The 15,259-nt window shown below is 47.8% G+C and overlaps 1 protein-coding gene across 1 annotated transcript; it reads right to left on the minus strand.

The window, feature by feature from the left end:
- Nucleotides 1-568: 568 nt before the first annotated feature.
- On the minus strand, nucleotides 569-5,485 carry LOC125521818 (nitrate reductase [NADH]). The gene is made up of 3 exons (XM_048686881.2): nucleotides 4,347-5,485; nucleotides 2,105-2,337; nucleotides 569-2,013 (listed from the first exon to the last, which is right to left on the minus strand). Exons 1-3 carry the CDS (start codon nucleotides 5,386-5,388, stop codon nucleotides 688-690), a joined length of 2,601 nt encoding a protein of 866 aa, XP_048542838.2. The 5' UTR covers nucleotides 5,389-5,485; the 3' UTR covers nucleotides 569-687.
- Between the last annotated feature and the right edge of the window lie 9,774 nt (nucleotides 5,486-15,259).

Raw genomic sequence — 15,259 nt, forward strand, 5'->3', positions numbered from 1 at the left:
CGCATCGCCGGAAATTCTGAAATAAATCCAGAAATAAATGCGAGCACCAGGATTTGAACCCTGGTGGACTAGGGATACCACAGTCCCTCTAACCATCCAATCACAGATTGGTTCGCTACTTTTTAGAAACATTGGTTACAACGCAGACACATCTCATCCCACCACACTTCACATACTCACAGAACACCTATGAAAGATGAGTCAAAGTTGCAGAGCTTGAAGATTGACCAAGTCATCACGGGCATCATGGCATCGACAAAAACGTGTTCTTCAATTGAATGGATAATCCACATTAATGAGATACTAAAGTATTATAGTTGGAGCTTAATCTTTGATTGGCTGAGAGTATCACTGGCCACCTAACCATTCGACCGCTTTAGAGGGTCTTTGTTTTCTGGGAATTAAAGTCCTTATAAGTCCCATCTAAATCAAACAGGAGGGATTTATAGTGATTTAAAGTGGGCATTTGGGACTTATGAAATAAGACTCTCAAGAAGGGATTTATAGGGACTTATAGTTGTAATATGGTCTTTTTAGTCCATGTTAAGTCCCAGGAACTAAATAGATATGAACTTTTTAGGGATTTGGGACTAAAAAAAGTCTAGGACTTATGAATCAAACAGGGCCTTAGTTCTCTTATGTATATAACAGGTATATACATCCAGACGCGTCGTCGCAGAAGCTAGATTAGAACGAGATGAAAGAATTGGCCATGTCGTACTTCATCTTCTCCAGGTTGGGCGTGATGGCGAACTTGATCATGGGCGGCGGCCCGCAAGCGAGCGCGAAGGTGTCGTCGCCGCCCTCCGGCACGTGCGCGCGTAGAATGTCCTCCCTCACATGCCCGACGCTGAACTTCCAGCCTTCCTCCGGCCGTTTCACCTGGTCTACCACGTACCACACCTTGAGCTTGTCCGGGTGCTCCGCCGCCCACCGGTCCAGCTCGTCGCGCAGCAGGATGTCGTCCTCCGTCCGGTTCGCGTACACAAGGTGCATCTCCGTCTTGTCCTCCGGCTGGTCGCGGAGCACGGCCTGGATCACCTGGTACATGGGCGTGATCCCGCTCCCGCCGCAGATCATTGCCAGGCGTCGCGCTCGCCGCTGCTTGCCGCCGATCATGAAGCTGCCGCGGCCGGTGTACTCCACTTGGCCGAGAGGCCCCTTGACCTCGATGTGGGAGCTGCCTACCTGAAGCGATTCCAGGTACTGTGTCATGAGCCCACCGTCGGGGAACTTGGGGTGCTCGTTCTTGAAGTACACCTTGACCAGGAGCTCGAACTGGCCGACCTCGTCGACCATGCTCGTTGGCGTGTACGGGCGCATGCACAGCTTCCCCCCGATGTTGGCGCACACGAAGATGTGCTTGCCGACTGGTAGGCCGAGCACCTGGTCGGAGGACGGCAGCGCGAAGCGGAACAGTCGGACGTCACGGGAGAGCTCCTTCTTGTCGACGAAGCGGCAGCGGATCTTCTCACGCGGGCTTGAGAGCGCGATGGGTGCGGCGGCGGCCTTGGTAGCCTCGCGGATAGGGGCGAGAGAGGAGCCTCCATGGACGGAGTTGTCAGAGTTATAGCCAGCGCCAGTGGTGATGAGTTGGCCAATGCGGTGCGTGTCGAGGAGCGACTTTGCCTTGTCGGAGTGGATGGCGTCGAACTCCTCGGTGCAGTCCGTGCCGGCGTTGATGAGGATGCTGTCGGCACCGCCCGGATGGTCCTTGAGGAAGGCGGTGCAGTCGTAGACGTGTCCGTGGACGACGATCCATGCCGAGTCCTGCGACCCGTGCTTGCGCACCTCGGACATGGTGAACTGCTTGTCGTCGGTGGTGTGAATGAAGGGCGTGGACGTGCTCCGCTTGAGCCCCGGTGCAGCGGTCTCCATGTGCTTCTGCCGCGCCATCCACCCGCCCGTCTGGTTGGCTGGCTGCGTCGGGTGCTCGAACACCAGACCGATCTCCCTCTTGTGCGGCCGGCACACGTTCACCTTCACCTTGAACCAGCAGTTGTTCATCATCCCCTGCAATCATGTCACACTCGAATCAATCGCATTTGCAAATGCCAGGACGCCATGGACGGATACATCACACATGTGAATGCAGGGTACGCACCATGAGGTTCCATATGAGCTTCTCGGGCTGGGTGTTCTGCGCCTGGTCCCAGGCGCGCACCGCCACCTCCTTGGCGCCGAGGAGATCGAGGACCTCGACATCGACGGACCAGAAGCACCAGCACCAGTACCTGCCATATTTGTTGGGTTTCTCCGGGATGTCGAGCGTGCACAACATCCATGTCTCGCCCCCGTCCAGCGTCACCTCCACTCTTATGATCTTCTTGCCACCACCTTTAAGACGCAACAACAAGAAAAAGAGTTGTGAGAAATATGATTAATTACACTCACAAGAAAGACTACTTAACAACACACCTGGTTCTTAATACGTAGTAGTATGACTTGCTATATTCGATTATGTGTAGTTGTAGCAATTTTTATTGAATATAAGTAGAATAATAATTAAAAAAAATCTCATGCGTGGTTGAAAGCATGATTGCATGTTGAGGTGAGACTTATCTCATTCATAATTGGATGGTGAGGTAGCATGTTTGTATGTTGAGATCAATATATTAGTGAGGATGAATAGATTGGATGGATGCTAATGAAGGTTCATTTAGTTCGAAAATATAAGGTTTATCAATTTTATTATACTTCATTAGTTTAAAATTATTTGAACTTTCATATTTATCCTAAGTTGAACTTTTTGAAGTTTGACCAAGTCTACGGAAAAGTATCGACAACACCAAACTGGTTTCATTAGATTCATCATAAAATCTATTTTCATACAATATATATGGAAAGTCATGGATATCGATAAATTTTGCTATAAGCCTGGTCAAACCCAAAAGATGTTTGACTTGGGATAAAGCTATAGAACTTCAAATATTATGGAACAACTGGGTATCTTCTATATAGAGTATACGATTCTCCGCGTGTTGCAGCAGGAATTTGACATTTTATTTTTAAATATTGTTACTAATTATGTCCTTACGATTTAAATAATATGAGAAAATTCTGCATAAGAAAAATAAATCTTAACATGAAAAGCTGTGATTATCACAATTAAATGCATTGTGATTTAAAACTTGCTTAGAATACACAATTGCATGTTGCATGGTATATGATTCTCATGCATGGATTGGATGGATGAGAGTGGATCAAACTAATAAATCTAACAACTATCGTAGTTTTCATGACTTGAAAGTACACGTGTTGAGCTAATTAGTAGTGGGATCACTCTCTTAGGTAAATAGAATATCTTATGCCAGCTCAATATGGTTGAAGAATTTCAAGAAGATAGCTAGTCAATCTCACTTACAGGTATACAAGTATTATGATTATCTAATCTCAACAATATGCATAATATTCTCATTCTCGAATTGGAACTGAAAAGTCAAACATCTCTAACAAGTTTATAGAGAGAAATATCAATATCTAAGATGTCAAATCAGTGTCATTAGATTGATTACTAAATTTATTTTTATATTTTGTTTATTTGGTATTGTATGCTAATAACTTGGTATATTTTGCTCTAAACTTAGTCAAACATAAAAACATTTGACTTTAATTTTTAATCTATACACCTTATATACTCTTAGATTAGATTCCCTTATTTAGAAACTAGATTCCCTTCCCGGTCCGTGATAAATTTTGCTACAAACTTCGTCAAAGAAGATGTTTGATTTAGGACAAAGTTAGAACTTCAAATGTTTTGGAATGATGGAGTATCATCTATACAGACTATACGATTCCACGCGTGTTGCAGCGGAATTGGATATATAATTTCTAAATAGTGTGTACTAATTTGGTCCTTATGATTTAAAAAAATATGAGAAATTTCCGCATAAGAAAAATAAATCTTAACATGAAAAGTTGTGTTTGTCACAATTAAATACAGTGTGATTTAAGCCTTCTTACAATACTAATGCATGTTGCATGGTATATGATTCCCATGTATAGATTGGACAGATGTTAGTGGATCAAACTAGTAAATGTAACGACTATCATAGTTTTGATGACGTGGAAGTACACCGCGTTGAGATAATTGGTGGGATCACTCTTTTAGATAGATAGGATGTCCTATATGCCAGCTCAATATGGATGAAGAATTTCAAGAAGATAGTCAATCTCACTAGCTAACAGGTATAAAGGTATTATGATTATCTAATCTTCAAGAATATGTGTAATATCCCCATTCTCGAATTGGAACTGAGAAGTCAAACATCTCTAACAAGTTTATAGAAAGAAATATCAATATCTAATAAGATGTCAAAGGCATGAATGGTGCACGGACGACTCACCGGCGTAGGCGTATCCTTTCATGGTGTAGGCGCGCTGCGTGGTGAAGGCGTTGATGGGAAGGATCTCGTCGTGCCCGGGCGTGGTGATCACCGAGTTCGTGTTGAGCTCGTTGATGATGTACTCCGGCTTGTACCACCACGCCTGCGCGTCGGCGAGCTCGGCGTCGACGTGCGACGGCAGGACGCGGTTGTCCTTGAAGTGGTAGTAGTTGTCGGACTCGGCGCCGGTGACGACGATGCGCGTGAGCCACTTGACCATGCGGCCGCCGATGCAGCCCGGGATGATGACGCGCACCGGGAAGCCGTGGTCCGGCAGCAGCGGCTCGCCGTTCTGCGCGTAGGCGAGCATGATGTCCCTGGAAGGGTCCAGCGCCCACTCGCGCGTGACGCTGGTGCCGTACTTGGCGCCGCCGCCGCCGCCGGGGAGGTCCTCCGCGCCCACGAAGCACACGTGGAGCGCTGCGCGGCGGCCCTTCTTGATGCCGCACCGGCGCAGGACGTCGCGGAGGCGCGCTCCGCGCCACACGGAGGTGGACACGCCCGCGGCGCCCCAGTTGAACCCGGCCGTCTGCCGCATCATGTTCTGTTCCTTGCGGCGGTTGCCGGCGCAGACGAGAGTGACAGGGAGCTCCGCGGCGGGGAACTCCCGGACCAGCTCGTCCATGGTGAACCGCGCGGGCCGGGTGACGAGGCCGGAGACCTCGACGGTCCAGGTGGACCAGTCGCCGCGGGGCACGGGGCCGTGGTTCCGCACGTAGTGCAGCGGCGCGGGGGTGATGAAGCCGTGGTGCATGAGGCGCGCCAGCGGCGGCTCGCAGTTGAAGGGGTGCTTGCCGGTGAGGCGGATGAGCGACGGGTTGCGCTCCGTCCACGCGTCCGCCGTGCCCTCGTCCCGCACGTCGCGCACCGGCGGCTCCACCTCCAGCTGCAGCTGCGAGCCGTACAGCTCCCTCCACTCCTCGTGCTCCTCCTCGTCGTCCGACGCCTCTTCCTCCACGCGGGGCGTCCGAGCAAGCTCATCGAGCTCCACAGAAGCGGCCATGTTGTGTTGTTGTTGTTGTGAGACAAGCGTTGCCGCTCCGCTGGTCGGTATACTATATATACACTCGCAACATCTAAATCAGTGACGAAAGATGCCAGCTAATTAATTGCTTCAGGGTTATCCCGTTTGAAACGTTCGCCGATCTGACTATTGTATGCACTATGTACGATCCGTGCAGTTCATATATAGTTCACTGGTTCTCAAACGTTCATCTTCCGCTAGCTGACATGTATAGGAACAGTTTTGCATAAAGATTTTATTATGTCTCAGTCGATGTTATATTCCTTTGATTTTGTATAAAGATTCATACAAGTTTTTTCTTTCCAGTTTGTTGTTTCTTCTTCTTATACTATGTCATTTGACTGAGATTTGGTTAAGTCTCAGTCGATTGAGACATAACCACACCTGTATAGGAGACATCTAAAAGTATGGGATTGGCTAAGGGTAAGTCAGCTGAAAATCCAATTTGGGCCAGTTGTTTCGTTTCAGCTATCCGATGCAAAACTAGCAATCAGAATTCCTTCTTCGACCTTCAGCTCCCCACGTTCTTCTTCTTTCAACCACCCAATGTACCACCGGCCGAACCACCCGTCACCATCGCATGCGGTCGGTGGCGCTCCTGTGCCAGCCTCGCCGCCGCACCCTCCCCTCAACTGTCGCCCACGATTGTGTCGCCGCCGCCGCTGATCATCCTTCTAACCCCCCCCCCCCCCCCAACACACACACACACACCATCACCACCTCCACAACCCTAATATAGATAATGGGGTCGTCTGCCATCCTAAGATAGATACCGGGGTTGCCTGTCATCCGAAGGTAGACCAAAAGTGCTTCTCCGGCGAGCTCTTTCCTTTCCTCGGTTGTTCCTTTTTTTCATGCAAAATTTGACTGACCCAAATTCTAAATTCAGGCGACTAAGAAGTAGCTAAAGTGTAAAAGTATAGTGACACATGATTAATGACGACGGAACTTGAACATGTTGCTGCCCTATTTGTCGTACATATAACTCTTTGAGTTAATTGCACTCCCTCTAGTCATTTTTACTCCGTGTATTATATTTATATCAAGTCAAACATTGAAAAGTTTGACCAAATTTATATTAAAAAATATCAACATCTACAATACCATATATATATATATATATATATATATATATATATATATATATATATATATTATAGAACTACATTTCATAACGAATCTAATAATATTAATTTGGCATTGTGAATGGTGATACTTTTTTCTAAATGTTTGGTCAAAATAGAGATACGTTAACTTTGGACAAACTTATATACAGACTAAAATTAACCGGAGGGAGTATTTTAGTGAGTAGGTAAGCATGCATGCATCATTCCGTGTGTTGAACCAGTGGTTGCATATTAAAATCGTGGTTGACTTAACTTGAATCGATGGATGCGAACTTAAAGAAAGAAAAAAAAAGGAGAGATCGCCATTGCCAGTTCACCGGAAAGGAGGCTTGAAAGGGCATCCAAGCAGCCGCGTCGATCGTGCTTGGTATGGACCACGACGTTCCGTGCAAGATGGAATCACGTGTCCAGATTCCGGTCCAAGTGCTTGCTATCTCCAAAGGAACAAAAAAGATTCACTGGCATTTGACCTTGGCATTGTACGGCACCACGTACGGCCACTAGGCAAATGTTTTTTTTAGATCACTGCTAGGCAAGATTTTGAGATAGACCAGACAATTGATCAAGTGATGACAATAGTTATCTTACACTGACAGCATTCTACTCCCTCTCTCCCAGTTGGCGTGCGTGTATCCTTAGGTCGTCAATTTAACCAACCTAATAGAAGTCATATATTACAAAAAAACATATCATTATAAAATTTAGATGCTCTATTTTTAAACGGTATAATTTTTTTGTTATATAGTTTATATTACGGTGATAAAATTGACAATCTAAGAGTACGCGCACGCCTTAAACTAAAAGGGAGGCAGTAACTGACTAACGGTTTTGTCATCTCACCGCGAAGGAGGTTCCAAGGGCCAGCCAAGATATATGGCGCGCCGCGCGCATGCATGCACGCATCCTTTGCAGTGCGTGAACCAAGCTTTTTAGCACTGCTCATCACAATACTCCGTTTGAAATGGGAGGCCAAAGTTGATTCATCCAGTTAAATGGATGACGTACGCATCTGAGGTCTGACCTTCTCGATCGCATGTACGGCCCATCACGTACGCAATGATCGAGTTTGGGATATTAGGACTAAAAAATACTACTCCGGAAATCTAAATAATCAAGTCGGATAGTCCGTTCCGTACCATCTGAAAGCTACTTAATTACTATAAGCATATAAGCAAAGTCGTCGATTCAGTTTGTCATCTCACCGGGAAGGAGGTTGCAAGGGCCAAATTTAAACGACTAGCCGCGCGCGCCCATGCATCCTTTGCGTTCCATGAAAATTTACTAGCAGAAAGTAGCTATGGAGCTTCGCCAAAATTTCTTGACCAGATACATTCGCATCGGGAGCGAGCGTATACAGATGGACTACAGCTGGGCAGTAGAACCATTCTCCTTGGACCGTGTCACCTTTGGTTTACTTGTCCAGATGTTTCACCACCACATTAGTTCGTGTTGGTTGATTTCATCCACGAGAAGATCAAAATGTCAGGCTAGAAACTAAATAGTACATGATGTTTCGCTTGTAATGCATGGTTACAATTTGCTGGAGAACAGAAATATATACTTAATATAACACCTAAAGGTTCGGCACTGTCTGCCCACAGTTGGTTTGCTAAAGAAACTTGGTAAGGGCATCTCCGACGCGGATCCTGAAAATCGCTCGCAAACGTCTCGACCGAGCTGTCCGAAAGTTGTAAGCCATCCAACGGGGTCCCATATTTGTCCGTGGATTAGTCCGGACGTCCGTTTTCTCCTAAACACGGAGTAAACCAGGGTGATCTGCGGGAGTCTATACATCCGCCACGTAAGACTACGATACCCTTGCCCACTCAAAATCAAGGTGGAGCCTGCACATTTGGAATGGTCCGCGTTGTTTTCGCATCAAAACCCCAATTTCTCCATCCTCTTCTCTCCCATCGTCGCCGCACTTCACCCCAATTCCTACCCTTTTCGCTTCCGTGCGAAGAGCTACCGGAGCCGGCGGCGGTGTAGGCTCCAGAGAAGGTGGCCGTCTAGAAGATCAACTCAGTGACACGGCAAGCCTGCTGCCCAAAAAAGAAGGAAAAGTATCAACTGGTCGGCAAAAGGATGGGAGGCGGGGGTGGCAGCTGGGGCCTGGGAGGGGATGCAGGGGCCGGCGCGGGGTCGGGTCAGCTTAGGGGTGCTAGGTCATAGTGTGGGGGTGTTTTTTTCGATGCTTGTTGCTCGTAGCGTAGCCGCGTGCGTTCTGCGTGTGCCGGATATCTCAGGATCGGCTTTGTAAGAGAGTTACCTCATCATCTTGTATCATTTGACCGTGCACTTCTTTGGATGTTTCTTTATTTATAAAGAGGGGGCTAAAGCCTATTTCGAGAGCAGAATGTAAAGGCCATATAAAAATATTTCATTTAGGTAGCAAAGCTCAGGCATAATCACTAAATTCAGAAGAAATAAAATGATCTCTTTTTCTTTGGTATTCCATGCAAGTTTTGTCACTGCCAATTGCATATTGAGTATATTGGAAATCTTGACAAACATTGATATTTTTTTTGAAAAGAAGGTTAAAACCCTCGGCCTTTGCATCAATCAATGCATACGACCATTTTTATTTATTATTCAACAATGGTCTAATAAAAACATACATCAAGCCACCCCAAGCCATCACTCATACCTACAAAACTCGATAATGTAGAGTGCTCTCACTCCCCATATCTAAAACCGGTATCATCGCCGATTCATCCACATAACGTATCAGAACCAATAGCCGGTGTAGCAGACCTAAAGCATACACCAAATGCACACGTTTTAGAAGCTGCCATCATCGTCGGACCGCTGACCCATCTTTAGGAGAGAGATCCACATCATTCTTGACAGTCCGTCTATCCGTCAATGACACCACGGCGCCCAATGACGCCACCGCCCTGCGCTCGTCCATTCAAACACGAAGATTCTGGAGGATCTGTCGTGCGTAGCACCTGCCGACCAGGCATGACACAACGTAGCACCTGCCGACCAGGCATGACTTGACATCTTCACCGAAGCTCCATGCAAGATGAAGCCACTCCACCTTTCGCCTCTATCTTCCAGCGCTGCTCCACAAACGATGCTCCCAAGAGAGAAACGACGCTGCAGTGCCACCATCGTCCGATCTGGAAGGCCAGATTCTAGGGTTTCCCCAGAAGCAGCACGAGTGGGTCGACAAAAGTGACACGATGATGCCTTCATCAAGGTAATGGCGCAGAACGCCGCCATCGGCTCATTTTTCACCAGCAACTTTGTCTTCCTAACACGCAGCCGGGACTAGATGACGGATCTCGAGATCAGACCATCCAGCCTCAGGACGACCACCTCCGACGGAGGAGATGGCCACCACTGCCCGCTACACCGGGCAGATCAGATCTGGCCAGAGGCGCCGCCAAACGGTCCACCAAGCCCTCCACACCGCGGGCGCCGATCTGACGCCCAATGGCACGCCGCCGCTGATCGCAGCCACCGCCCTTCCCGGTACAGTGACGCATCACGCCTGCAGCTGCCGCCGCTCGAGGAAGGGCCGGCCACCACGCCGCCTCCTGCCGCGGCCATCGCCGTCGTGCCGGATAGATTGGATCGGTCGCGCCACCATGCGTTTAGGGGCCCCGCACCACCCTTAAGACGCGGGAGAGAGGGAGTCCCCTTCCACCACCGTCGACCTCTGTCTAGCTTGCAAAAAAAATTTATATTATGAGACGCAGATGGGTGTAGGGAGTTTCGATGGAATTTCTGGACTACATACATATGCTTGGGAAGCAGAACCGTTCTCCTTGGACCGTGTCACCTTGGGGAGCAGAGTCATTGTGGTTCTTCTCTCCGTGCCTGGGCTCTGCGTGAAGACTTTTGTGCGGTGTGGAGTCGGCAGCGGCAACGCTCTGCGCCGTTGATCCCTCTTGGGGGCGTTGTCGTGCAGCTTAGGGGTGCTATGTCATAGCGTGGGGGTGTTTAGATCTTTCGATGCTTGTTGCTGGTAGCGTAGTCGCGTGTGTTATGCGTGTGTCGGATATCTTAGGATCGACTTTGTAAGAGAGTTACCTCACCATCTTGTATCGTTTGACCGTGTACTTTTTTGGATGTTGCTTTATTTATAAAATGAGGCGAAAGCCTATTTTGAGAACAGAATCTAAAGGCCATATAAAATATTTCATTTAGGTAGCAAAGCTCAGGCACAATCACTAAAGTCAGAAGAAACAAAATGATCTCTCTGTCTCTGGTATTCCACGCAAGTTCTGTGACTTCTGTCACTGCATATTGCATATTGAGTGGAGTATATTAGAAATCTTGACAAACACTGACATACATGCGTAACCATGTCACTGTGTATGCATGTGTGGGTCGAATTAGAGTTTGCAATTTCAGAGCATGCATATGCATGCATGGTTTACATGCAGAAGAAGGCACGAGAAGCTTCACCGCTGGGCAGTTGGTAAGAGCGGGCAGGCCGCCGAGCCACGATCAGGAGTTGCCCGTCGTCACCGCAGGCGACTCGGAACATGGTTAAACGGAGCATGTACTCGTACTCGCCATCCCCCGCCGTGGCCTTGACTCGCAGTCGCAGATGCTCAAGGAGGCAGTACTCGCTTCGTCCACCCACGTACAGGAGCTTCATCTTCACGTGGCTGCAGCCCGGGTCCTCCCACAACAGCTCGTCGACGCGGACCTTCTTCCACGGCGTCGGCTGGCTGTGCCTGCTGGCACGGCCACCGGACGGGACGCGGCACGCACACAGGTGGATCTCGTCCTTGCGGCGGGAGACGTCGTCGTCTGGGTCGTCGCAGGAGGCGTCGAGGCCGACCCAGGCGTCCAGGTCGGGGTCGTAGTGCGCGGGGCCCTTGAACGGCAGCAGCCAGTCGCCGCGGCGCGTCCACCTCCCGCTCCGGACGCCGTAGGAGAAGGTGCCCGGGGGCACGTGAGCCCACTCTCCGGCGGGGATTTTGTTGGCGGCGGACAGGAAGATGGTGCCCCCTCGTGGGTGCACCGCGTGGGCGGTGATCCTGGTCCAGTCGAACGGGACCCGGGTAGTGTAGTCGTTCTTCCAGCCCCAGAAGAAGCGCGGGGAGTCGGTCTCGGTGTCCGGCAGAGGCTTCCACATCCACCTGCTGCAACTCGACCGTCCGCCCCGGCGATCTGCCTTGTCGTCGTCGCTCTTGAGGCAGTGCAAGCCTCCGTAGGTGTGCACGTCGTCGGGGCGGCAGATGCCATCGTATTCGAGCACGTACATCCTATCCCTGGCGGCCACCACCAACCCGTAGCTGTGGAACCTGTTCATGCCAGGAAGGTCTGATATGGTCAGCGCCGCCGTCCTGGTGTCGTAGACGACGATCGAGGAGCCGGAGCCGGCCGAGGTCAAGTTTAAGTCGGCGCTGGGGCCTATGGCGACGATGCGGCTGCCCAGGGCGGCGAACTCCATATCTTTCCGCACTAGCATACGGCGGTCCCCGTAACGGCACCCTATTCGGCCGGCGGGAGGCTCGGGGAGACGCCGCAGGGATATTCCGGAGTGAATGTCCAGATCGCCCTCGTCGCCGCCGCCGCCGCCAATGCCCAGCTTATGGATCGCGAAGCTGTCCTCGTCGTAGTCCTCTAGCACCACGAACAGATGCCGCTTCATCGCCCGCAGTCGCCGATTGGATCTGGCCGCCGAACCCGTCAGCGAGGCAAGTCGACCCACTACCCATGACGCCGAGCGCTGGCACCAGCCTACCAACGGAGACCCAGAAGAGGCGCCGGAGAACTCAAGGAGGCGGCTGATATGGAGAGAAAATGGATGCACCGGCCCTGCTGACGAAAGCCGTGGTTTTGCCGCCGCCGCCGCCTGCGGGTTCGGTTGTACCGGTGGAGATCTGAAGGGGGACGCGACGGAGATCTGACGAAGAAGGCGCCAGATGTCTGAAGGAGGAGACGCAAGCCGCTGCCACGGCCCCCGCCATGCCGTCATCGCCTTCTGTGCCGCCGCAGGTCAGACGGAGGCGAGAGATCACGTACGGAACGCTCTTGGGCTTGCAATGGTAGGTCGCCGGTCGAGTACATTATTGCCATCGACCCGGCCTGCTCGCCCGAAATGCAGCAGCTCAGTCCGAAGTGATTGGTCTGCTTTGTTCGTTTATTTTATTCCTTTGTTTCCGTCCTTTTTATTTTTTTTTATTTATTTTTTTTGCATTTCTAAAATTACTTTAGTTAATTTTCGAAAAAGTTCACAACGGCGGTAAAGTGTTTATACAATGTCAAAAGGTTGTTGTGTAATTTTGGAAAATGTTTATGCAATGTAAAGTTTTGTTCGTGTAATCTTGGAAAAATGTTTTGTACCATTAAAAAAGATATTTTAAAAATGTTCATCAAACTTAAAAATTATTTTTCACATTCAAAATAATATTCATACCATTTATGAAGAAATCAATCCATATTAGGAAATGTTTTGTACCATTCATAAAATATGACATTTAAAAAATGGAGATAAAACATAAAAAATTGTCTCACGCGTTTAAACGAATGTTCATGCCATTTATGAAAAAAATCAATTTGAGTTAAAAGATGTTCAATGTGCATTAAAAAGTGTTCAACGTCTATTCGGAGAAATGTTCAAATTGTACCTTATAATTGTTCAACCTGTATAAAAAAGTTGAATGTGCATTTGACAAAATGTTCAACATGTATTCAAATTAAAAAAATCTATGTGTATCTAAAATGTTTCAACATGTATAAGAAAAATGTTCAACCTATATTCAAGAAATTAATATGTATTTAAAAAATGAAGCACATAATTGAAAAACAAAAAGAACAGACAAGAAAAGGATAAAAAAACTGATACAAAAAACACAAAGAAACAAAGAAGAAAAAAACAACACAAAAGCTTCAAAAAACGGTCTGAATAGGTCTATAGAAGCTTCCCAATACACCTCGGGAAGCTACAATATTGGGATGACCCATTAGCATGAATGACATAGGAAAGAAGAGGGTATGTCTCGCATGAAGGCAGGGGGTGGTGGGCTGCTCCTTTGACGTTCACAGTCGATCCGTCCGCCGATGAGTTAGTGGGGCAGGAGTCCCCCGTCTCCGCCTTCGTGTCGCCGCCACAGCCATCGGAGGAAATGTGTGCTTCATGTGATTTCTTTGATGCTGCTGGTGCTGCTAGAGCAAACAATGTGGATGGGCTGACCTTGAACTTCAATAGGTTGAAGGGTTTGAGAGAGTCATGGGAAGTCGAGCCAGTGACATCGAGTGAAGAATCGGCAAACAGGTCCACTAGAATGGGTTCAGAATCAGATATTGCTGATGATAACGCGACGTCGTAGCAGAAAACCAAAACAACACAAAGAGGGGTCAGTAAAGAAGGCTGTGGCAAAGGTGGACATATGACACTAGTTTAAGCAACAGATCAACAACACTACATCAAGATATATATATAAGGACATATGACAGAAGATTTTAGTAGGATATAACAAATCATCTCAGCGAGAATAATACATGTTTCAACATGACATCACACAAGTTTCAGCAGCCATACTTGTATTGATTTTTCACACAAAAGAGCATACGTTCACGACAAAGTAATGAAAAAAAGCAACAACACTAAAAGACCACAAGTTCATAGTAACAGTGTGTACATAGCTACACTGTCAAAATAGCAACAACACTAAAAGAACAACAACTACTCTTTTGTTCTCTTCATCACAAAAACCGTTAGTGTTGAGCACTAGCTTATGTTCCCATTTGCCACAACAGATGACACTGTGTAGGTGCGCCTTGTTTGAACCTGTTTCACATCAGATTAAAGTTCAGGAGAGATACTACTCGTAGGTAACCATAAAAAAGTTTAGGAACTTATATTCATGGCTTAAACATGTAAAAAGCACCTTATCAAGAGATTAAAAACTATACAAAGAACCCCTGGTCATCATCCAATCCTTCTTGTCCCAAAGAAGCAACATGGCCATCATTAAGCCTCATCATCATTCGTATCATCATCATATCCGAATTGAACATGTTCAAACTCAACAGGTTTTATAAATTTTATGACCGAAATATCAATGTTGGATCCTTCGTCATCATTTACACACCAACTAGTGATCTCTCCAGGTACTGTAATTTCCGGCACTGTAATTTCTTTAGGGTTCATATTGCCGCTTAACTTAAACATCAAAGCTCGGAATTTCATCCGAGATTTACATCTAACACAGTAAGGGGAGCTCCCAACCAAATCTTACATAGTTCTTCACCGACCCTTTTTTTTTGCTAACTTATTTTGAGCGGCAACATTAGCTGAACGACGAACCCATGAAACTTTAAAACCAGAAAACAAACTAAGCATCGTCTTGATTTCCTGCACACAAGGTCCTGCAGTGGACATGTTCTTCAGTGGTTGATTTAGCAGTTGCACCACTCAGTGAGAATCTAGCTCCACATATACCTTGACTGCATTGATCTCACGCGCCACTTGGAGCGCCCTAGAAAATGATGGCAAACTCCGGCCCTAAACGCACCACAGTGATCCCTAAGAACAACACCTCCTCCGCCCTTCTCATCGAATTTTTACACTGCCCCATCTGACTTGATTTGGCGCCTAGAAACCCACACCGGCCAACATAAGAGCCCCACCAAAGATTGACTCGATACGACTGCCAACCAACAGTGAGGAAAAAAACTACTGTAAAAGGGTTCAAACTTGTTTTTTTCTTTCCAATGGCTTGGATCATCTTCACGCCAGATCAGATGACTAG

The sequence above is a fragment of the Triticum urartu genome, chromosome 7A, assembly GCF_056163025.1.
Source record: "Triticum urartu cultivar PI428250 chromosome 7A, HENAU_Tu73, whole genome shotgun sequence".
In the NCBI taxonomy this organism is placed as follows: domain Eukaryota; kingdom Viridiplantae; phylum Streptophyta; class Magnoliopsida; order Poales; family Poaceae; genus Triticum; species Triticum urartu.